At 41.0% G+C, this 24663-nt stretch overlaps 2 protein-coding genes across 2 annotated transcripts; both read left to right on the top strand.

Annotated features, from left to right (window-relative positions):
- The first annotated feature begins 540 nt into the window (after positions 1-540).
- Positions 541-6952, top strand: LOC106085883 (KIF-binding protein). Its single transcript, XM_059365945.1, has 2 exons — positions 541-1658; positions 5807-6952. Exons 1-2 carry the CDS (start codon positions 692-694, stop codon positions 6601-6603), a joined length of 1764 nt encoding a protein of 587 aa, XP_059221928.1. The 5' UTR covers positions 541-691; the 3' UTR covers positions 6604-6952.
- A 2272-nt stretch (positions 6953-9224) lies between these two features.
- LOC106093686 (KIF-binding protein-like) lies at positions 9225-13334 on the top strand. Its single transcript, XM_013260806.2, has 2 exons — positions 9225-10137; positions 12568-13334. Exons 1-2 carry the CDS (start codon positions 9225-9227, stop codon positions 13332-13334), a joined length of 1680 nt encoding a protein of 559 aa, XP_013116260.2.
- Positions 13335-24663: the final 11329 nt, after the last annotated feature.

The following is a 24663-nucleotide window of genomic DNA, read 5'->3' as shown; positions in this document are numbered from 1 at the left end:
TTGAACGCACAAAAACCGCGCTTCCCATCCAAAATGTTCGAAGTTTGGAAGATATCTCTTCACACTCGTATCAGCGGTCAATATCAGAACTTACGCCTTTTTCTTGAAATTTGAAGCAATGAGACCCATTATAACCCCCTTGGCTCCCCGCTATCCTTGGCCTCATTCTGCACTCTTAACCAACACACAGAAACGACATGAAATTGATTACTTTTAAGTCATCTCTGGCGATTTTTTTTTTATTTTTTGATAATAAACTTGGTATTTAGAATAAAAACCTACCAAAAACGGCAACACTGCTCCGGATTCGTGTTCCTGGGGTCAACCCACATCTACTTACACAATAAATCAGTGGTACGCCCTATAAAGTACAGTTTTGTCATTATCGATTTGCCTTGGTTGGTTTGAGCCACCGCCAAAATTCGATGACTCGATTTGAGAATCGATTATTTCATATTTTTTAACTCTTTAAAAGTCGACTTGGACTTTTTCACACAAGAAAAATCGATGAGTCGAAACTTCGACTTTTAAATCCATATGTGACAGCTGTTTTGCATAAATTTGTTTTAAATAGAATTTATATGCGTGCGCTTCCGGAAAAACACTTCAGCACGCTACAAATACAACAATTCCCCGGACAATAGTTTACGTAAACGATAAATAAAACTTGTAGTATAGAAACGCCTGCAGCATGGTAATTGCCAAAGAGATTCTCAGTGACTACAAGGAAATTTACGAAAAGGCCTTTAAACTCGTCAACGAGGAGAGTAAAAATGATCCACCCACAGATCCTTTCCGTTCACATTATGCCGCCCGTGATCTGCTTATGCAGATGAGAGAAAATCTAAAGAACGAATTGATTTCCATCAAGGCAGAGGAGGCCGACGGTGGTGAGGATGAATTCATCTTCCGTGTTTTGCAAGCATTTGTGTGTCGCGATTTGGGCAGAATACATGTATTCTGTGAGGATCCCGGTGCCGGAGAGAATTATCTCAAGGAATGCTTGGAATTGGTGCAAGAGCGCAAAATGGAGTCGCAGGCCATTGTGCCATATGTTGGTGCCACCAACGAAATGGGTATAGTCTATGCCAATCGTGCCGAATATAAGAAATCCTTTGACATCCTAACGGAGGCTGAAAAGGCATACAAAGATTTTAAGGCAACCAAGAAAAATGCTTGGGCTATAACCGACGTTTTCGGCACCGCCGATGAAGTGGAAGAGGGCAAAGGCCTTAAAGAGCTTGAAAGTCTTTATACGCTGTGCTCTTTCTATATGGCTCAAGTCTACGGTCATTTGGGAGAACTGGAAAAATCTGCTCAATATTGTCATATGACACTGCGACGTCAAATAGAGGCCAAATCATATGAACCCATTGATTTTGCCTTGAATGCTGCCACCTTGTCACAATATTTTATAGGACAAAATATGTTTAAGCAAGCTAGACATCATTTGGCTGCCGCCACTTTGGTTATTTCGGAGCATGAGGCCACCATGTTTGAGGGCCGCAATTTGACGGAGGAGCAAAAAGCTGAAATTCAAGAGACGTTTAAACATCGTTTTGCTGATGTAGCCCGATGTTGGGCCAAATACGGTTTGGCATTGCTATCAGCTTCCAAGGATCGTTTGTTCAACGATGACGAAGTAAAGCTGGCTGAGGGTAAGTTTTTTATGAAACTAGCTAATTGAACTCTTTATAGGGAAAAGGGCAGGCATAGATTAGAATGCAGTAAAATCCTGGAAAGAGCATCAACAAATTGGTGATCGTTATCTCCTCACAAATGCAGGCCTACTTTTGGCAGACATTTCACTCGATTGTAAAATAGAGCTAAAAATTTTAATCAGAAAGCACTCGCTGGGATGAAAGTTTCTCCCAGTCCGGGATAACTATGAGCACTACTCAGGCAGGATTTGGCTGTATCTGTCTGAACAAAGATGAGAAAGAACTACTCTGGTTTGCCGAGGAACGTTAACTTTTTTCCGATGCTATTGGCGGCCGATGGTTTCGAAGAACAGCATTTACTCGGTAGATGTTAGCCGCCAGCGTGCCCATTTGAAAGCTGTTTGAACCTGTCTGACACCCTGCTCGCTTTATTGGCACTCTATTGTTTCGCTTAACCTCTTGCCCTAGGTAATGATTCAGTCTAACATTTATGGGCTGTGGTCGCCTATCTGCGACATGGTGATTTGGATCATTGCTACGGTAACAGCCTAGTGAATACTACATAGACAGCATAATTATGTTTTTGCATGAAAAGGATCTTTAGTCTTCTAATGAAGGTGCTCCACACTACAACTGAAAATACAGTCTATCACAGTTTATAGAACAGTATTCCGGCAGGTATATATTGTATTATACTCTGTGTCGCTCAATTTGCGTGCTAACACTGGGCTTGGCGTAAACCCCAGAACGACAGAGCTGTTTTTGTTCATGAAAAGTAGGAAATATGGCGAGTTCGGGGGCCCGGTCCTTGATGGAGTTGAGCTGCTGCTCTCTCGGGAGTCTATAGACCCAAGCGTTATTCTTGGCCTTAAATTGAACTGGAAAAGATTCAGGAGAGAGTCAAACAAGAGCTGAATGCGCTCTACTCATGTTGCAACAGGAGTTAAGGTTTAAGGCCAAGCATTGTCCACTGCTGTGGTTCGGCCGATCCTTACCTATGGGTGCCTGGTTGGCACCAGGCTCTCGAATAGGGGGGTTGACGCGGTATGATAGATGGATTTTTGTTGTTGTTGTAGCCACATTTTTTATATGGAGACGACCTACATCAAGTTCCTGTAGGTGAGCAAGCTCGATCTGGCCCAAAGGACCGATCGCCGCGGGAACAGAGTGGCTATTCGTTATTTAAAGGCGTCAATAACTGGCCTTATCATATCGAGCATCGTATGGAGCATTCCACTATCCGCAACTTGTGGACGCGCCTGGGCTGGGGATTCTTAGATCCATCTGTTTACACGGTGGTGTCCAAGCTGGTTGTGGTTTTTGAAATTTGGAACTAGACTAGACTTCCGAATGGGTGCAGTTTCTTTCAGGCAGAGTATTTTGCGATTCTCAGGGCCTTGGATGTGATTATGAGTCTAGTGCGGCGGCCCTCTCAGACTATCACGATTTATGTGGACACTGAGCAGAATGTCCTGACTGCGGGTCACGTTAGGTCGAGGCTTGTCAGCAGATGCAAGGAGCGTTTCGAACGTTTAGGCTGCTGTCAGATTGTGCTCGGTTCTGCTCCATCAAGGGGTGGCGGGGAACGAAGCGGTTGACAGCTTGGCTACGTTTCGGTCGCGGATGGACTTTACGAGTGCGACGCCGATGGAGAACCCCCCCTTTGTTGGCTGTTTGGAATGGTGCATTTCTATTGTGACAAATGCGCTGAATCGGCGTGATTTGTCATTATGAGCAGCAAGGTTGTCCTTTGGCCGAAGTTTTCCGGAACAACGATTTCGATTGTTCTCGAGTTGGGGAAGCTTGACGTTGGATTGTGGGTGGGAGTTCTAGCCGGCTTAGGAGGCTAAGTGCGTGCCCTATGACAAGCCACAAGGTCAATCCTATAGCACGTTTCGAAGTGGTGGAGACATCGACAAATATATGCATTGTTGGAGCGTTAAACAGTTGCCGTCGTCCTATGACATTTGCGAAAGCAAGGCGAGAGGACGAATATTTACCTCAATTCAATTATGTTCTGACATATGTAGCCGCCTAAACTTCTACAGAACAAGGATTGATGTCGACGTGCAGGATATATGTCCCGATCGTGACCAGAGACACACAGGACACACGTCACCTTTTTAACTGCCCAGTCAGACCCACTCGACTCAGACCCAGATCCCTCTGGCCGCACACCATCTTAGTCGCTTAATCTTAGGGGTAAATATTTATTCGTTCGCCTTTCCAGGTCATTTCCCCTTTCCATGATATTGGCCGCATATAATATTAGCAAGAGATAGAAATTAAACGGGATCGGGGAGCGAACACTTCTACTGTCTATACGGAGCTTCGCGTCTCTGAACTCTACTTATGACATTCGATCAGACAGGCTGTTCACAAACCAATTCTTTGTCGTGTACAGGTGGTCGCACTCGATGACGTAATTGCAAAGTGTGATGTGATCGACCCTATCGAATCCCTTTGTTAGGTCAAGGGCCACAACATAATTCGTTCATGGCGTCTTTTCCCATTTAGACCGTTGTTGTAAAGGGTGATTTTTTTGAGGTTAGGATTTTCATGCATTAGTATTTGACAGATCACGTGGGATTTCAGACATGGTGTCAAAGAGAAAGATGCTCAGTATGCTTTGACATTTCATCATGAATAGACTTACTAACGAGCAACGCTTGCAAATCATTGAATTTTATTACCAAAATCAGTGTTCGGTTCGAAATGTGTTCATTCACCGTTCAGCGATGAGGCTCATTTCTGGTTGAATGGCTACGTAAATAAGCAAAATTGCCGCATTTGGAGTGAGGAGCAACCAGAAGCCGTTCAAGAACTGCCCATGCATCCCGAAAAATGCACTGTTTGGTGTGGTTTGTACGCTGGTGGAATCATTGGACCGTATTTTTTCAAAGATGCTGTTGGACGCAACGTTACGGTGAATGAACACATTTCGAACCGAACACTGATTTTGGTAATAAAATTCAATGATTTGCAAGCGTTGCTCGTTAGTAAGTCTATTCATGATGAAATGTCAAAGCATACTGAGCATCTTTCTCCTTGACACCATGTCTGAAATCCCACGTGATCTGTCAAATATTAATGCATGAAAATCCTAACCTCAAAAAAATCACCCTTTAGTAGCAGTGTGTGGTACACTGAGGCGGCAGCCCTTGCCGATAAAGGAATTCATCGGGTCAATCCGATACATACAACCGGCTGCCGTGGTATTTAGACCGTGGTTGATATGTGTTAAGTGCTGTTGTTGTGGTGTGCATTCTTCGGTAACCGTGGGACAGCCTCGACTTGGAGCTTACTTGCCTTCCCCAGAAAGCTTCTTTTCGTCTCGTCTCTTAAATTGTTTGCCAAAGTAGCCTGCACACCGTTGCGTATCCGATGTCCGTTGTCTATTGAAGGCTATCGCGTCCCGACTTGTAGTCCCCGACTTGGCTGATATTTCCACCTCATCAGAGCATCAGCATGGATTGCTTGAGTGGTGTTCATTGCTGCCTAGAAAAGTAAAGCTGCGAGCGCCTGGTAGCTAGCCACAGGTTGCGGATAGTGGAATGCTTCATACGGAGTAGCTGCTATGGCAGTCGCGCACAATCTGCGGTATCTAGTGAAGAGTCTCAGTAAGAGGACGGGCGGGGCCGGCTCTTGCACGAAATACTGAGTGCCTATGATGCTCAATATGACAAGATGAGTTATTGGCGCCTTTAAATAACCAATGGCCATCCTGTTTCCGGTGCGATCGATCCTATAGACCGGAACGAGCTTGCTTACCTACAGGAGCTTGACGAGGATCGCCACCTCCACATGAAAATGTGGCTGCAAAACAACAATCATATGGCATTACAGGTCTGAAAACTGCAGTATGCAACCAGTGCATGGCATACGGCTTAAAGCTCCCAACTTTTGTCTTTCTTGAAGGTGTGCAGGTCAAAAGTTCTCTCTTGCCTAGGAGACAGGTGGCATCGTTTGAAACTTGCATTTCCTGCCGAACAAAACAACTTCCGTCTAAAGAGGATTTAGGGCGGGATCATTTCCGTCAACTGACATCTCAGTCGTTCGATGAGCTTCCTTATGCCCCTTTTTTGTGCATTTCGAAAAAGTTTTTTTCTTTTCAAAAATTTTAATCATTTTTTTATAAATTTCAGATGCCAAACGCCTCAAACTTGATGCCAATTCATATCTATTCCCTGATATGCAATTGGATGCTTACGAGAAACGCATTACCTGTGATTATTGTCTAACTTTTGACGATGCCAAAGAGGTCTATCATTTTGTTACCAAATGGTTGGACACCGCCAAGGAGCACTACAAACCCGATACAGATGCTACTGAATATGCCAAGATCATAAAAGATTTTGCCGAACTTTACCAACACATTGCTTTCTTCGAAGAAGATCCCGTCAATCAAGCGAAAATGCAAAAACGCCGTGCAAAATACTACGAAGAACTTATTGAATTGCTAAATCCCGTATTTTATATGTCCATATGTCGCGAATGTTGGTATGGAGCCGGACTTGCCTATAGCGCTATTTTGGACATTAAATTGGATCTGTTCAAAGCCAACCGCACCGCCAATCCTCAGGAGTTGTCGAAGATTAACCAGACTTGTCAGCAAGCCATAAAAAATTTCAAAAGTTACATCGAATCTTATACCGACAAAGATGGCACATGGAAACCAAACATGGATGTGGAAGAACAAAGAACCATGCTATACGCTCATTTTCATTTAGGAAGACTGCATTATAAAATAATAACCCCCGATCCGAATCTTCAATTGGACAATCTCTCGAATAGCCTTAAGTATTACAAAACATTTACAGATGAATGCGCAAAGTTAGAGGAGCCAGCCAAAGCGCTCCAAGCCGAAGTTGGAGTTTGTAGAGAAATGGTCAACTTACTGCCAATGAAAATAGCAACGGTGAAGAAGCGATTGACCAAATAGGTCCTTGACCAAAATAGCCTGCTGTTTGTAAAGGCATTATGTATGTGCTGGATACACATTTTGCATTTTCGCGCAAGGAAGGTCCTAAGGAAGATTTGTTTCCTTATGACCTCTTTCACGGCCTCTTCATTATACCTCTTAATACTTGTCAGTGTCTAGTTAATTTATGCTTTCGTAACGACGTTAAACTCTAGAAAATAGATAATTTAATTTATCTTAAGCATTTTCTTATTTATCTTTATAACATTATTATTGTTTACACCAAAGAGTTATGTAACGCGAAGACGCTAGCTTGGAAAGCAAATCAAATTTTTGTTCTTAATAAAGCATTAAGCGTTTTTCTTATAAATGTTATGTCTGATTTTTGATATGGATGTATGTGAAGGTTCGATTTTTAAGGGCAATAAGCACCTCTGGCGAAAATTTCGTTTCGATAAGAAATGCATTGACATCTCGGTAACGGTATAGAAATCGGAAATTTCACTTGCAGGTACCCAGCTCCAAGGAAAGTTTATTTGCGTAACAGGGTGACATAATAGGCATTGGGGAATTTTTGCTTGCAAATACAAATGAACTGCAATCCAGCGGTTAGCATGTCCGCCTATGACGCTTAACACATGGGTTCGAATCCTGACGAGAACATCCGAAAAAAATGTTGTGAGGTAGTAAGACATGTAAAAACTTCTCCCTAAAGAGATCTTTAGGCCGCTGGTACTCAGGTATAAAAAGGATATTCCTCATTATTGAGGTAAAAACAGGAATCGGTCAGAATTCATTGATATTTGAGAAGTTTGTCCATATTCCTTAACGGAATGTTCATTGCCAAATTTGTATTTTTTGCTCCAGATCATATTCGTCATCTACTCCCGAATACCTTTCTTTTGAACCCCGTATTGTCATGTTCATCCAATATGCCGATTTGAAGGGGGTCAGGGAGGCCACCTAGGCACCTGGTCCCTATTTTTATACCCTCCGGCATAGGATGGGGACACACTAATTTCCTCATTCTGTTTGTAATACCTCGAAATATGCATCTAAAAACCCCTAAAGTACATTTATTCTTGATCGTCATGACATTTTAAGTTGATTTAGCCATGTCCGTCCGTCTGTCTGTCTGAAAGCACGGTAACTTTCGAACGAGTAAAGCTAGCCGCTTGAAATTTTGCACAAATACTTTTTTTGGCCCAAATCGATCCCTGTTTTGATATAGCTGCCATATAAACCGATCTTGGGCCTTGACTTCATGGGCCTCTAGAGGACGCAATTCACGTAAGATTTAACTGAAATTTTGCACGTGGTGTTCTGGTATCACTTCCAACAACTGCGCTAAGTAGGGATCAAATCGGTTCTTAGCCCGATATAGCTGCCATATAAACCCATTTTGGGTTTTGACATCTTCAGCTTTTAGAGAGCGCAATTCTTATCCGATTTGACAGCAATTATGCACGTGGTGTTTTGGTATCACTTCCAACAACTGTGCTAAGTATGGTTCAAATCGGTAAATAACGTGATATAGCTGCCATATAAATCGTTCTGGAATCTTGACTTCTTGTGCCGATAGAGGGCGCAATACTCATCCGATTTAACTGAAATTCTGTACAACGGCTTCCCTCATGACCTTCAACATACGTGTTCTATATGGTTTAAATCGATCTATAGCTTGATACAGCTCCCATATAAACCGATCTCCCGATTTTGCTTCTTGAGCCCCTACAAGACGCAATTCTTCGGAATCGGACTATAACTTGATATAGCTCCAATAGCATAACAGTTCTTATTAATTATTCTTTGTTTTATATCACATTCGTACTCTACTTCCGAATACCTTTAATTTGAGTCCCATATTGTGCTGATCTGTCCACTTTTTTTTGGTTGGTGCTTTGGGTTGCCTCCCTTCCGTTATCAACAAGTTTTGTTATTGTTTTTGTTGTTAAAGCAGTGTATTGCGTTCTAACTTTCGTTGAGTATCCAGACTCAGGAACTCTGCGACTAAAATGGGGTGCTTTCAGAGGGATCTGGGTCTGAGTGGGCTAACTTGCGTGTAACTGGGTGACTTTCGTCGTGTGGTACCTGGTCACAATCGGAACATTCATCCTGCACGTCGGCATCAATCCTTGCTCTATAAGAGTTGAGGCTGCTGCATCTGCCGGATCGTAACTACTCTGGCTCAATTAGCCCTCTAGCCCCAGGTACGCTTCGCGCCATTCTTCCTTGTTTGTGTGTTATGGTTCTTAACTATAATACACACACCCAACCAAAACTCGTTGACAGATGCACTTCGCGAGAAAATAATTGTGCTCAGCTGTTAACAGTACACTTATATCATGCAGAGAATTTTGCGAGAAAGAAGATGACAGCAAAAAGAATGCAAAAGAACCTGACATCTTAATACCGTCAAACTTGATCGGCTTTTAACAGCTGTTTGCGTGAGACCACCTTTTTAAATCCGCCTTGAACATGAGATAACCTTTAATTATCTGCCTGGTGACTACCTTGTTTATTGTATCTAGGCGCTTGGCGTTTGGGTACTCGATTATTTGATATTTGATTTTAATTATTGTATTTGGTTAGTTTTCATTCAAACTAGCCGCGTTTGAGAGTATTTGACTAATTTTGAAAATATGATACCTCAAAGAGATTTGGATAGGTTTAAAGAAATCTTTAAGAAAGGCAAATTACTGCTTTTTGACTTAAGTGAAAATGCAGCGGCAAATCGTCGTGCCTCCATACCAATATTTATGCAACTTAAGGAAGAGGTTGAGAAAGGAATTTCGTGTTCCCAGGGGCAGAATACTATGCATCAATTGTTGTTGGCGTTTACCTTACGTTATTTGGGATATGCCTACCTTGCATGCAGAGAAGCAAATATAGCTGAGGCCACCTCGAAAGAGTGCATCGAATTGATGAAAAGTAAAAACATTGAAATGGACTCAATTATTCCCTATGTTCAATCAGTGATTGATCTCATCATTAATTACAACGAACGTAAAATGTATAAAAAGTCCATTGATTATCTCACAAAAGCCGAAGGCGTCTGCAAAAAATTTGAAGAAGGCAATTATAACCCTCTGACAATTAATGAAATACTCGACGGCTGCACTGAATCCCAATCGGGCCAAGGACGAACTGAGTTCAATAGACTATACACCGATTGTACAGATTACCTTGCTTTAACATATCGTGCTTTGGATAATTGGAAGAAATATTTCGAATATTCCTATGTTTCGTTGAAAAGGAGTTCTAAGGTCAGACCCTATGATGACTGTCTGCTGGCAAAAAAGTGTACAAAATTTTCCGACTATTTTATAAAGCAAAATATGTTTGGGGAAGCCCGTCGCTATTTGGCAGCAGCTACATATTTCATAACAGAATATAAGGAGAAAAACGCTTCATTTTTGTTGGATACAAGTAAGGAAACGGAATTAAAGAAAACTTTTGCCAAGCTAGGAATGGGCTGGGGAAAGTATGGCCTGTCACTTTTATTGGCTTCAATGGAACGCGGTAAAAGAGGAGATGACTATAATTTTGCTGAAAGTGAGTATGAAAACAAGTAAAAGGGTGCTAAGTTCGGCCGGGCCGAAACTTGGAAACCCACCACCATGGGTTCTACTAAAAATGTATACAAAATAAATTAAGTTGTAGGCCATAATTTCTAGGAACCGAACAAGGATGCTCGAGAGACCGGTTTGCATGGTAGCTATATCAGGTTATAGACTGATATTGGCCATACTTGGCACAGTTTTTGAAAGTCATGACGAAACACTATATGCAAAATTTCAGCCAAATCGGACAAAAATTGTGGCTTGTAAGGACTCAAGAAGTCAAATCGGGCGATCGGTCTTTATGGGAGATATCAGGATATAGACCGATTTGGACCGCATTTAGCACAGTTGTTGGAAGTCATAACAAAACATTACATGCTAAATTTCAGCCAAATCGGACAAAAATTGCGGCTTGTAAAGGCTCAGGAAATCAAATCGGACGCTCGGTTTATATGGGAGCTATACCAGGTTGTAGACCGAACTGGACAATACTAAGCAGACAATACCAATACTTGGAGGTCATAAAAGAACACCAAGTGCAAAATTTCAGCCAAATCGGCTGCGGCCAAACTGCGGCTTCCATGCGCTCAAGAAGTCAAATCGAGAGATCGGTTTATATGGAAGCTATATCAGGTTATTTGCAATCTCTAAGGCCTACTTGCGATCCCCAACGATCTGCATCGATATAAATTATCTGTGCAAATTTTTAAGCGACTAGCTTTACGCGTTCAACCTTTATCGCGATTTCGACAGACGGATGGACATGGCTACGACGAGACGATCAAGAATATAATCTACGAGGTCTTAGATGAATATTTTCAGGTGTTACAAACGGCACGACTAGATTAGTATACCCCCCAACCTATGGTGGTGGGTATAATATTAGGAAATACATACATATATTCAAAAGATTTATTGATGACGAACCAAATAAGGGCAAAGAATAATAAACAAGTAAAAGCGTGCTAAGCACGGTCGGGCCGAATCTAATATACCCTCCACCACGGATCGTATTTGTCAAGTTCTTAGAATGAATTTTTCAATATATATATGAGCATTATTATTGGCCAGTATTAACAGTACTTGTCGTGGCTATTTCAGGCAAATCGAGTAAAAATTGCGCCCTCTGTGGATCAGTTTGGGAGATCGTCAAATTGGGAGATCGGGTTATATGGCAGCTATATCAGATGTCTCAATGAATTAAGACCCTACTTGGCATAGTTGTTGGAAGTCATACCAAAACGACCTTGGAAAATTTCAACCAAATTGGATAAGAATTGCGCCCTCTAGAAGCTCAAGAAGTCTAATCGGCAGATCGGTTTATATGTCGGATATATTAGGATGTGGACTGATTTAGACCATACTTTGTACAGTTGTTGGAAGTCATATCCCAAACCCATGTGCAAAACATCAGCCAAATTGGATAAGATTTGCGCCCTCTGGAAGCTTAAGAAGTCAAGACCCAAGATAGGTTTTTATGGCAGCTATATCAGGTTATAAAACGATTTGAACCATACTAAGCACAGTTATTGGATGTAGTGCCAAAACACCGCGTACAAAATTCATTTCAGCCAAATCAGATAATTTCAGCCAAATCAGATAAAAATTAGCGTGCTTTCGACAGCTAATGAATGACGACATTAGTGTACCCTAGAGCTGGCAAAATATCGATGGCACTATCGATACTATCGATATTTCCGATGGATGGTATCGCAAAATTTCAATTTTTTGCAAAATTAAACAAAAATAAGCAATCTGATATATTGCGCCTATTGAGGGAGCAATTTTTTATCCAATTAGGCTAACATTTTGTACAATGATTTCTCTCGTGACTTCTAACTGACTTTATAAATCTTGGTTTTATTTGGTATGGCATTGATATTGCTTCTGGATAAATCGATCTCCGGATTTGTATTGGGTTGCCCAAAAAGTAATTGCGGATTTTTTAAAAGAAAGTAAATGCATTTTTAATAAAACTTAGAATGAACTTTAATCAAATATACTTTTTTACACTTTTTTTCTAAAGCAAGCTTAAAGTAACAGCTGATAACTGACAGAAGAAAGAATGCAATTACAGAGTCACAAGCTGTGAAAAAATTTGTCAGCGCCGACTAATGAAAAATCCGCAATTACTTTTTGGGCACAATACTTCTCATTTTCTTTTGAAATATAGGTGATGGGAAATTAACGATAGTATTGATACTACCGATATTTATTATTAAAACTATCGAATGTTGCGATTGTCAATAGTTTGCCAGCTCTAGTGTACCCCCATCCTATGGTTGTGGGTATGTTGTTGTTGCAGCAGTGTGATTTACACTGGGGCGGCAGACCAGAAATGGCATGATCTGCTTTAAATATTAAAGGGCCTATATAGGATTTTATTTTTATTCTTTTAATTTCCATATTTTATATTTTTCAGATTTTAAAGATTTAAAAATTGAACAAGACATGCCCTTCTTGTTTTCCGATCTACAATTGGATAGCTATGAGAAGGATATACAGACGGATTATTGCCGTTCATTTAAAGATGCCAAACGGATCTATCTCCATCTTATTAAATGGCTTGCTATTCCTAAGGAGTTTTATCGCCCCAAAGACCTTCAAGTTTATGCTGATGTAATGAAAGATTTTGCCCGGTTATATCACTATGTGGCATACTTTGAAGAGAATCCATCGAATAAATTCAAAATGCATAAACTTCGTTGTAAATATTTGGAGGAAATTCTCAAATTAATAGATTCCATTATTTTTCTTCCTATATCTCGTGAATGTTGGACGGAAGCTGGATTTTCCTACCTAGAACGCTTGCAAATTATAAAACAAAGCCTCATAGGCAAAGAAATCACAAGCGAAGATGTTAACAAAATCCATGTACTTGCATTAAAGGGCATGAAACATTTCCAAAATATCATTTCATCCTATCGACACAAGGAGAGTGATCTATGGATACCCAATATGACGGAAAACGATAAAAAATATTTAATGATCTCACTTTCGAATATGGCACAACTACACTCAGCAATTATATCTTCAGATGAACCTGACCATTTATCAAAATGTCTTTACTACCATAGAACATTTATTTTGGAATGTAGTTGTGATAAACAACTATCGATAGAACTAGCTGAACAAATAGCACATAGCAAAAAAGAAATATATCGTCTTGAAAAGAAATATGCTTTATAACGATACTTATAGAAAAAACTTTTCCAGTAATTTAAAATAACTAAATAATAAACTTTTCTAACAACTTTTTTTAATACAAAATAAAATCGACTTGTCATTTTAGATTTTACGCTTTCAAAGCGAAATTTAAAAAAAAGTCCAGGTGCTATTAAAACTTACAGCACCACAAGCCGGCACTTGGGGTGCAGAGTACCTGACCTAGGTTAAAACCTATCTCCGAATACTATCATAGTTCGGGATGACTGGAAAATAGGCAAAGTGATCCCGCTACTGGCGCCAGGAAAGGATTCAAGCAAGGAAGTAAGTAAATAAGATGTATCTGAGCAAAACTATGCCGATAGCCATTGGCGTAGCTAGACATTTTTCCTGAGGGGATGCTACAGTCCAACAACAAATTAAACTCGGTCATACCGAACGTTGGATACCTACCACCTTGGGTATATATAAACAACATTTCGTTAAAATCCCGTACGGGATGACTATGAGCATGAAAGGCCGGGCAGCACTGGCTTAAAGACTCAATGTCTATGATAATTGATATGAGGAAAAACGAGTTATCGTCGCATTTAAATGACCAATGGCCATAATCTTTCCGCGGTGATCGGAACGAAACGGTTTTTTGAGCTCGACGAGGATCGCTATCTCCACATTCAATTGCGGAAAATACACCATTATGAATCTACAGCAGTTATAGCGACATTTGGTGCCAACTGGACTCAACGCGCCACAAACCACTATTCAAAATTTCAACAAAATCCGGTAATAAAGGTGTCTTGTATGGTTCAAAACCGTAAATCGGGAAGTCGATATATATGCGGTATATACCAAAAATGCTCCGATTTAAACCATACTCGTCCTGGACCGATAACACAGCTCACTGTGTTAAATTTCAGTGAAATCGGACCTAAGACCTTAAATCGGGAAGTCGATGTTTGTATACGGGGGTATATTGAGACAAAGACCGACCATATTCGGCATGGATATCGAGGATCTTAACACAATTTAATGTCTAAAATTAAGCCTAATCAGTTAATATATTCAGATTTTATGGTCCTAATAACTTAAATCATAAGATCGGTCTATATGTGGGCTAAATTGAGATATAGTCCGATTTAGAGCATATATGGCATGGATGTTTGGTATCTCAACACAAATCATTGTGCCAAATTCCAACCAAATCGTACTTAAACTGCTTATGGGCATAAAAATAATTTCAGCTCAATATCTTAGAGGCTTAAGAAGTCAAGATCCCAGATCGGTTTATATGGCAGCAATATCAGGTTTATCTTAGTTAACAAGAATTGCGCACTCTAGAGGCTTAAGAAGTCAAGATAGCAGATCGGTTTATATGGCAGCTATATCAGGTTATATACCAATTTGAACCATAATTAGCACATGTGTTGGAAGTCATCAAAACACTTCATGAAAAATTTCTAGAGGCCTAAGAAGTCAAGATCCCAGATCAGTTTATATGGCAGCTACATCAGTTTATGTACCGATTTGAACCATACTGGAAGTCGTTATTAAACACCTCACGCAAAATTTCAGGTAAATCGGATAATAATTGCGCCCTCTAGAGGCCTAAGGAGTCAAGATCCCAGATCGGATTATATGACAGCTATATCAGGTTATGTACCGATTTAACCCATACTTAGCACAGTTATTGGAATTCATAACAAAATACCTCATGCAAAACTTCAGCTAAATCGGGTTATCATGCATTTTGCGGGTTAGAATTGAGCCCTCTAGTTGCTCCAGAAGTCAAGATCCAAGATCGGTTTAAATGGCAGCTATATCAGGTTAAGGACCGATTTCAACCATACTAGCACAGTTATTGGAAATCATAACAAAACACTTCATGCAATATTTCAGCAAAATCGGATAAGAATTGCGATCTCTAGTGGCTCAAGAAGTCAAGATCCAAGATCGGTTTAGCTATATCAAAACATGGATCGATTTGGCCCATTTAAAAGCCCAACTGACCTACACTGGCAAGAAGTATTTGTACATACCAGCTGTCTAATTCAAGTAAATGACAAAAGAGAGTCACCTACGCCGGAGCTGCAGCGGTTAGTGAGGAAAGCCCTGGCAGAATTCTTGAATATTACAATAACAACCTAATAACACTTAATATTTGTAACACCGCTACCTATGTTAATAGGATTAGGGAGGAGGTTTTAGATGTGACAACAGGTTCGGTAAATATAATCGATGAGGTTCAGGATTGGAGGGTCTCCATCGAGCATTCCACTACAGCATGAGAGGAGTCTTTCGAAGATAGTTGTCCTCTTCGAGAAAGGAAATCAGCCCAAGAAAAACCCTGGAGGACTGTGGAGGACCGTGGAGATTCGTAACATTGAGAAAGAGGTCCGCAGACTTTATAATAGAGCTCGTCTTAAAAAAGCGGAAGTTTACTGGGATGTGTATTACACACGGCTCAATGAAAATAATAAGATTAACAGAGCGGCAAAACGTGCCTTCTGGAATATTTTCTGTGAACAGGTCGCCTTTTCTGAGGTTGGCACAATCCGCATCGTTTGGGTACCGGGCCATTACGGATAATGGGGGAATGAAAGGGCAGAGGATTGGCGGTGAAGAGGACTACCGTCAATAAACTTGGCTAACACGAAGCCTTTCGGTTCGACGCAGTTCGAGTTAAGGGCGTGGACGACGAACGGCGACACATTGGAATACGAGCTCACTTAGCAAATTCGGTGCGTCATGCGTAAGGCATGTGGGGAAGATGATGAGACGTTGGAGTATGCCATTGCCCGGCTAAAAGCTACCGGTACTTAGGTGGGGACACAATACCACACATTTCGAACCGAACACTGATTTTGGTAATAAAATTCAATGATTTGCAAGCGTTGCTCGTTAGTAAGTCTATTCATGATGAAATGTCAAAGCATACTGAGCATCTTTCTCTTTGACACCATGTCTGAAATCCCACGTGATCTGTCAAATACTAATGCATGAAAATCCTAACCTCAAAAAAATCACCCTTTACTATACTCACTTGTCGCCGATTAATTTTTTAAGATATTAGATTTTTAAAGCAAAGAAACTTGCCGATTTCATTCAGTAACATATTCCGACATTACTTAAGACAGAACTTTAATAAAATTGTTATTTTATCATAGTTATTTGTGTAGTGTGTCAAAAAAGTAATGGCGAAAAAAATTAATTTTCAACGGTAAAAAACGAGCATAGTACCCGCCTGCCATTAGGATGGAAAACAAGGCCCTTTACTCAATACCAAATCTTATAATACAAAATGACTTACCCGAATGTATGCTGCTATTTATTTCATGAATTGTTTTGCTTTCATTCGGTAGGCAGACACAACCACTATATATTGTATTAATACCATGCAATGACCATTGTGCTGATGAAACTTTTTTTTGGCAGCGCATAAAATGAATGCCGTTAGTTTTGTTAACATAGTCGCTACAGTTTCAGTCGATTAAGCCTCATTTCTCTACGCTTTAACTCACATTCGCATTTTGTTTTTGTATTTCTACGAGTATATGTATGTCTTTCCCTCACATTTGTTCCATTGAAGAGAGAAAGAGAACACAATTTATCGGTCTTTCTTTACTTTTCGTACACATTGTCGTAATTGGTTAGCTTTTCTACATATTCAATATTCCGTTCCCTTTTGAATGGTATACCATACACACACTGTTGCACATTTTTTAACACCGCTTGCAATCAGAAAACTACCGAGTTTTTAGGTTTCGAAATGTTGCAATTTTTGTGGTACTCATGTGAATAACGGCGAATATTCTTTTGGTTATTTTATTCCTTGTACATATTCTGCATGGATTCACAAAATAAAGCCGAACGTAGCTTATTTGATGTTGGTTACACTGCACATGACAAGGAACAGTATTAGCAGCCCAACAGTCCAAACACCAATAACCGAACGAATATAGGAGTAATGAAAAAAGGTATTTTTTCCATAATTAAGTAGTTTGGTGTTCACTTTTAGTTTTTTATGTATAAATACATGCATATATAATTTTAAGTTCACAATAGATAGTCCGAACGTTGCTTATTGGATTTGTCTACGAAATTAAGTTGTTCGCGCACCGACCGCTTAAGAAAAACTATTTTTCATCGTCACCGAGAATCCTCATCGCCACCGTAGACACTATGAAATTGGCAAAAAAAAAAACGCGTAAATACAAAAATTACGAAGTTTTTGGGAGGAGAGAGAGCAAGATATTGTTTTTGCATTAAGAGAATATTTTTTATGTTGGTTTTTTCTTCTCTCCTTTTTGCATTCAACGTCAGTATAAGTTAGCGACAGCATTTTATGTATTCACTTCTCCGTTTCCCTTTTGAATGTTTTACATACGCACACTGTTGCACATTTTTAACACCGCTTGCAATCAGAAAACTACCGAGCAAGTTTTTAAGTTTCGATTTTTTTCACTTTGATAAAGAGGTAGAATATCTTCATTGGTTTTACTGTTATTTTTTTGCGTCTAATATTTGAATGTAGCCAAATTATTTGCAGTTCTTTTTTCTTTCATGAATTTTTTGTGAAACATACGAAGTTATTGGTAACACTCACACGAAAACGAATCGTTTTTTCTTATCAGTTTCAAGCAGCACCAACAGAACATAAGACTTAAAATATAATATATTTTAGAGTATTGGGTAGCTTCGTATACACTTTCGGTTATTCCATTCGTTGTATAGTTAAATTCACAAAACATAGTCCGCGAAGCAGTGTTTATTTAACGAATCTACGAATTTAAGTTGTTCGCGCACCGGCAAATCAACAACGCCAACAAGAAATTCCTTAACACCATTGACACCATAAAATAGCTGAAAAGATCTTAAAAATTGCAAGAAAAATTCTCAGAGAGAGAGCGATAAGCTTTCGTTGCAGCATGGAGAAAAGAGAATATTTTTTAAGTTGGTTTTTTCGCATTCAATGTCAGCATGGGTTAGCAACAGATTTTTTCCGTTTCCCTTTTGAATGATTTACCATACGCACACTGTTGCACATTTCAACACCGCGGTGTTAAAATGTTTGTAGTATTCGGTACACAAACGCAGGCAAATACATACATTGCCATTTTTTTTAGTTTTCTAATTTCTTAACATTTGTGTACACATGTTTAGAGTGGAAATGTTCCGATTGCATTTTATAGTCTGTATTTTTGCGTAAAATACAATTGAATGATGTTTTGAACAATCTGTTCTGACTTTCTTGATTTTATTTCATTCCCATGTCTAAGGCATCGGCGAAGAGCACAAAGTTGTTGGTAACACTGAACATGGAAAGGAATCGTTTTATCAGTTCAACAAACAGCAATAACCGAACGTGGAGTAAACAAACATAGGTTTATTAACAAACATAAAATTAAGAAGTTTAGTGCTTACTTTTGTTCATTATATATTAAAATTCACAAAATACATTCCGAACATTGTATATTTGACGATCTACGAATTTGAGTTGTTCACGCACCGGCCGCTTAAGGAAAACTAATCTTCATTGCCATCGAGAAGCTCCTTCTCACCGTTGACACCATTAAATTTGCGAAAAGAGAATATAGGCTGAAAAAGTTCTCAGAAGGGGAGAGATACATATTTCGCATGGATAAAGTATATGTATGCGTATAAAGAATTTGAAGTTCGCACATAGACAGTTTGGTGACGCTTGTGAATATAGACAAGTGAGAGATATCTAAGAACATGCCGCAAGCATAATTCTACCCTCAATGAAACTATGACTTAATGCAGGTAGATAGGCTTTTGGCAGTCTTAGCTTAAAATTTTCGGCAAATTTTTTTCAACCGATCAGAACAAAATGTTTATTTAATTTTAAGTGTCTATTAACAATAAAATTCCCCTGCTACCCTGTATCGATGGTGGCAGGGGAATTTTGGGGATGGCATCGAAATGGAACCCAACAAGCCCTGTATGGGTGGGTAACAAAGATGGACTGTGCTCAAAGTGCGCGCCAACGGGGAAGCACGGAACTGGTTCTCAACCAGGAACCATGGGTGTGTGGAGGAATGGTTCGTGCACTAAGAATTCCGGGATTTAAACTTCTCAAGGGTGCGGGGAATGGGAGTCACAAAACCTGTATTCTTGCAAAGGGTAGTCTAAACATTTTTCTTCTTCCGTCAAAGCACTGAAGATTTAGTAGTAGCCAGCCAAAAAAAAACACGTCTCATTACGGGCTGGCTTCCCTATATATGGCACACGATTCAGAGATGCCTCCTTCAGACCTTAAGTCGCTGGTTGAAGCTGCTTCTGTAGGGAAGAAAAGCCTCATTGTGGGAAGTGATGCTAATGCACATAGCCAGATATGGGGAAGTTCGGATGTCAACGAAAGGGGTGAGCTGCTTATTGAATATATTATAAGTTGCAATCTGGCGATTTGGTATAAAGGGGATAAACCGACCTTTATTACCAGGAACGGGAACAATCCCATGGCAGCCGGTTGTACGGAACGGATTGACCCGATGGAACCCTCATCGGCAAGGGCTGCCGCCTCAGTGTACGTGTTCGTCTTTTTTTCGTCATGGGAGAGGCACATCCCGGAGTGCCTTCTCCGCACGCTTCTGGTCCGTGCCGGGATTGAAAAGAACCCCGGACCATGGTTCTGTTCGGTTTGCCAGAACCGCCTTCATCATCGGTTGGTGTCGGTGAGGTGTAACCGGTGCATGGAGTGGGTACATTTCCGATCTTGCTCTGGCCTCACTTCACTACGGGAGTATATTCATATTGACTATGTCGCAAGTTAATGTGTGAACATAGCCAGCAGTGTGACTATGTGACCTCCCCGACCTCTTCCGTACTGCAATTTACGCAAAGGCAACATCCCAGCCCAAATATTGCCAGGCCATGTGCCGGGAAGTGTATCGTTTTTGCAGTTCAACTGTAACGGTTTTCGTGGCAAGATCGATGAGATTGTGGACTTTATGAATCGGAAGAGCATATTGGTCGCAGCGATCCGGGAGACAAAGCTGACCAACACCTGCAGCTTGCACAGTTGTCACGGTTACAATGTGCTACGTAAGGATCGCTCAAGGAATGGAGGTGGGGGATTGGCCTGCGTAATACACCATTCCGTGCAATATAGACCTACCTCGCCTGCGCATGGCGCTAGTGACCCCTACATGGAATGCATGGGGATAGCAGCAGTCAGGTCTGTGTCCCGATTAATGGCCAGGCTTACAACCCCGACATAAGTGGGTTGCTATCTGGCCATAATCGTCTGGTTCTAGGGGACTTTAATGCGCATCACAAGTCATGGCATTCTCCCCTATATAACGACCAGCGTGGCATAGCTTTGGCAGAGAAGATTGAAAGCTCCATGTTTTGCACGTTGAATGAGGATGCCCCCTCTAGGATTACGAGGAGGTGCAGCAGCTCGCCAGACATCTCCATTGCATCCCCTGATTTCCTGAGTGACGTATCCTGGCAAGCCGTCATATCTTTGACGTCAGACCACCTCTCCATAATTCTCACCATCGACCGACCACCCAACTTCACAACCTCTGAGCGCCGGACAATTATCAATCATAAGAAGGCCGATTGGACTGGCTTCAGAGAGTATACAAATCACTGCTTCAGTGAAGTGCCACCCCCTCTGATGTGCTAGTAGCCGAGAGGAAATTCCGAGACATCATTAACGCAGCAGCCGCTCGCTTTATACCAGCCGGTCGATGACCGTGATGACCGTGATGGGATTCGTGCTATGGACAATGCTAACCCCAGAATCAGCGAGCTGAATTTGGAAATAAACAGGGTAGTCAACGAACATAAGCGGAATTTGTGGCTGGAACACTTGGAGCAATGTAACTTAGGCACCGGTGTAGGCAAACTGTGGTCTGCTGTTAAGTCACTCTCGAACCCCGGTAGACGGGACGACAGGACCTCAGTCACTTTTGGCGAAATAACCGTGACTGATCCGAAGAGATGCGCCAGGTTGTTCAACCGTCAATTTATTGTGCATCCGAGAGAGACAGGGCAAGGAGGAGAGCCATTCGCCGTATTCGTGGTCTCCAAGCCGATGAACAGCCATCACCATTCACCGTGGGCGAAGTTAGGAATGTCATCCGTGGCGCCAAATCATCTAAGGCGTTGGGCCCCGACGGAATCTCTACATTGATGTTGAAGAATCTGGATTCACCTGGAGTTGAGTACCTTACCACTGTCCACAACCTGTCTTTCAACACTCTTATAGTTCCCGATATCTGGAAAATGGGTAGAGTGATCCCACTACTGAAGCCTGGAAAAGACCCGAGACCCGAAGTCTATGTGACTCTCTTATCCCTAGGAATTTAATAAAAACCACTGCTCCAGCGCCCTCATTCAACTTGGACCAGTCCGTGTAAATAGAAGGACCAGAAAAGTTCGGGACGCCCCCAGCCCAAAGCTACCTCTCCGAGACGACAAACACCAAGTCGCCATCTAAGAAAGATCCGTCCGGGGTTGCCAATCCCGTAGTCGTCCCACGCCATCGGTCTACCGCAAACAAACGAATGCCCAAAATCCAAAGAGTGTCAGTCCCTGACTCTATCAATCAGAAGATTGTACTCAACGCAACGCCCTCCACGTACAATTGCAAAGGCCTCAGATCAAGTATCGCATTCAGTGCTGCTCTTGGAGCACTCCTTGGCGCCTCCGATATCATGCATTTACTTTCTTTTAAAAAAATCCGCAATTACTTTTTGGGCAACCCAATACTTCAGGAAGCTATACGTGCGACAGCAAAGTGGGCACTCGAAAGGTGTCCAAATCGAAAGAGGCGTAAATCCGTGCAAGACAGATGTCGGGCTTTCAGCAGGATAAACAAGTTACTTACAATGGCATCTTTCTCCTTGGAAGGATAGAACGTTCCATTTACTGAAAGCGCAAAATACCTGGGTGTTGCCCTATACACCTGCATGACATGCACTGGGTATATACTGCAGTTGTCAGGCCTATAATGTTACATGGTGTTGTGGTCTGGTGGACGGTGCGTCAATGCCTCTGGACATTGTGGTGAGGCTGCCGTGAGGCTAAGGGAGCTTTCTCTTAAGTCATACGGACACTGTATTAATCTTGATACAATGCCCGATTTCCCAGGCAGCATGGATTACATACTGCCTGAGGCACTTGTTTTTCTGTTAGCCAACACGCAGTGGATGTCCCCTATGAATGCAGAGCATTGCGTTGGCGAGAGGAAATTTGGAAATGGAGGGGGAAAAATGATGTAGTGCTAATTGATATTTGTCTTAAATCTTTGGATGTCGAAGTGGGTGGGAAAAACATTAGCCGGAAGTCGACTCCACATATGAACGGTTCCGGCGAAATAAGAATTCTCTCTATAATGCATTGCGCGGTCCGCTGCCCAATCAATTACAAACGGGTGTGAATGACTGGAATGTCTAGTATCCCTGACATACATCCTTACATCAGGAATAAGAAGACGAATATCAGACGAACACACACCATGAAAGTACTGATATAACGCGCCAAGCAACCCACATGGCGACAATGATGAAGGGAGGCAATAGAGTTGGACACCCCACTGTCCCCAATCAACGCTATCGCCCTCCTCTGTACACGGTCCCTTCTATTAAACTAATAGAAGTTGCATACACATCTATATGGATGCTTCCAAACTAGACGACCAGGTGGGCTTGGTGTGTACTCTGAAGAACTTGGACTGGTAATATCGAGAAGGTTACCCGACCACTGCAGTGTGCGGTGGCTGCATCTACCAGAACGCACTTGAAGAAAGCTACTCCGGTTTGCCGGGGGAGAAAGTTTATTCAGGTGCAATAGATGCATGTCGCTTTCCAAGGACTAGCTTTTCACCGCATCTGCCTGAATGTTGTCTAGACCCGCTTGAATGCCGCTCTGCAATGCCATATCAAGATAATGCCATCCTCGTAGGTACCCGCTTTCGCCCTCTACTCTTCAAAACACCTGAAAATCCTAATGATAACCAAGACCCTCAAAACAGGAGATAAAGCCACTCCTTGTGGTTTCTAGACGTAATCTTCCTATTTAAGGACTTTGGTGCGCTAATAACTCTGCCTTTCAACATCATATTAACCCAATTCGTTTGGAGAGGAGGAAACCTCTTGTCCACCTGAGATTCTTGTATATGAAACACGTGATGTCTAGTCCTCTACCTCTACCCTATCCTCGTGAAATGAAGCTGTCTGGGTTAAGCCTTTGGGGGCTGATGGCATTTACGTACATATATGTAAAATAGTTTTTTTTTTTTTTTTAAGCAGACACTTAAAATTAAATAAACATTTTTTTCTGATCGGTTGAAAAAAATTTGCCGAAAATTTTACGCTAAGACTGCCAAATGCCTTTATACGTGCATTAAGTCATAGTTTCTTGAGAGCAGAGTTCTGCTTGCGAGATGTTCTTAGATATCTCTCATTTGTCTATATTCACAAGCGTCACTAAACTGTCTATGTGCGAACTTCAAATTCTTTATCTAAATACACTTTATCTATGTGAAATATTTATCTCTCCCTACTGAGTACTTTTTCAGCCTATATTAATTCTCTTTTCGCAAATTTAATGCTGTCAACGGTGAGAAGGAGCTTCTCTGTGGCAATGACGATTAGTTTTTCTTAAGCGGCCGGTGCGTGGACAACTTAAATTCGTAGCTCGTCAAATATACACCGTTTGGAATATATTTAGTGAATTTGAATATATAATAAACAAAGTAACCAAAAGCGAGCAAAAAACTTCTTAATTTAATGTTTGTTAAAATACCTGCAATTGTTTACTCCACGTTCGGTTATTGCTGTTTGTTGAACTAATAAAGCGGTTTCGTTTCATGTGCAGTGTTACCAACAACTTTGTGCCCTTCACCGTTACCTTAGACAAAGGAATGAAAAAAAAATCAAGAAAGTCAGAACAGAATGTTGAAAACATCATTCAATTGTATTTTACGCAAAAATAAAGACTATAAAATGCAATCAAAAAATTTCCACTCTAAACATGTGTAAACAAATGTTAAGAAATTAGAAAACTAAAAAAATTGCAATTTAAGTATTGTAGTTGCCTGCGTTTGTGTACCGAATACTACAAACATTTTAATACCGCGGTGTTGAAATGTGCAACAGTGTGCGTATGGTAAATCATTCAAAAGGGAAACGGAAAAAATCTGTAGCTAACCCATGCTGACATTGAATGCGAAAAAACCAACTTAAAAAATATTCTCTTTTCTCCATGCTGCAACAAAAGCTCTATCGCTCTCTCTCTCTCTCAGAATTTTTCTTGCAATTTTTAAGATATTTTATGGTGTCAATGGTGTTAAGGAATTTCTTGTTGGCGTTGTGGATTAGTC

The sequence above is a fragment of the Stomoxys calcitrans genome, chromosome 3, assembly GCF_963082655.1.
Source record: "Stomoxys calcitrans chromosome 3, idStoCalc2.1, whole genome shotgun sequence".
NCBI classification, from domain to species: Eukaryota; Metazoa; Arthropoda; class Insecta; order Diptera; family Muscidae; genus Stomoxys; species Stomoxys calcitrans.
This window is presented reverse-complemented; position numbering and strand designations above follow the sequence as displayed.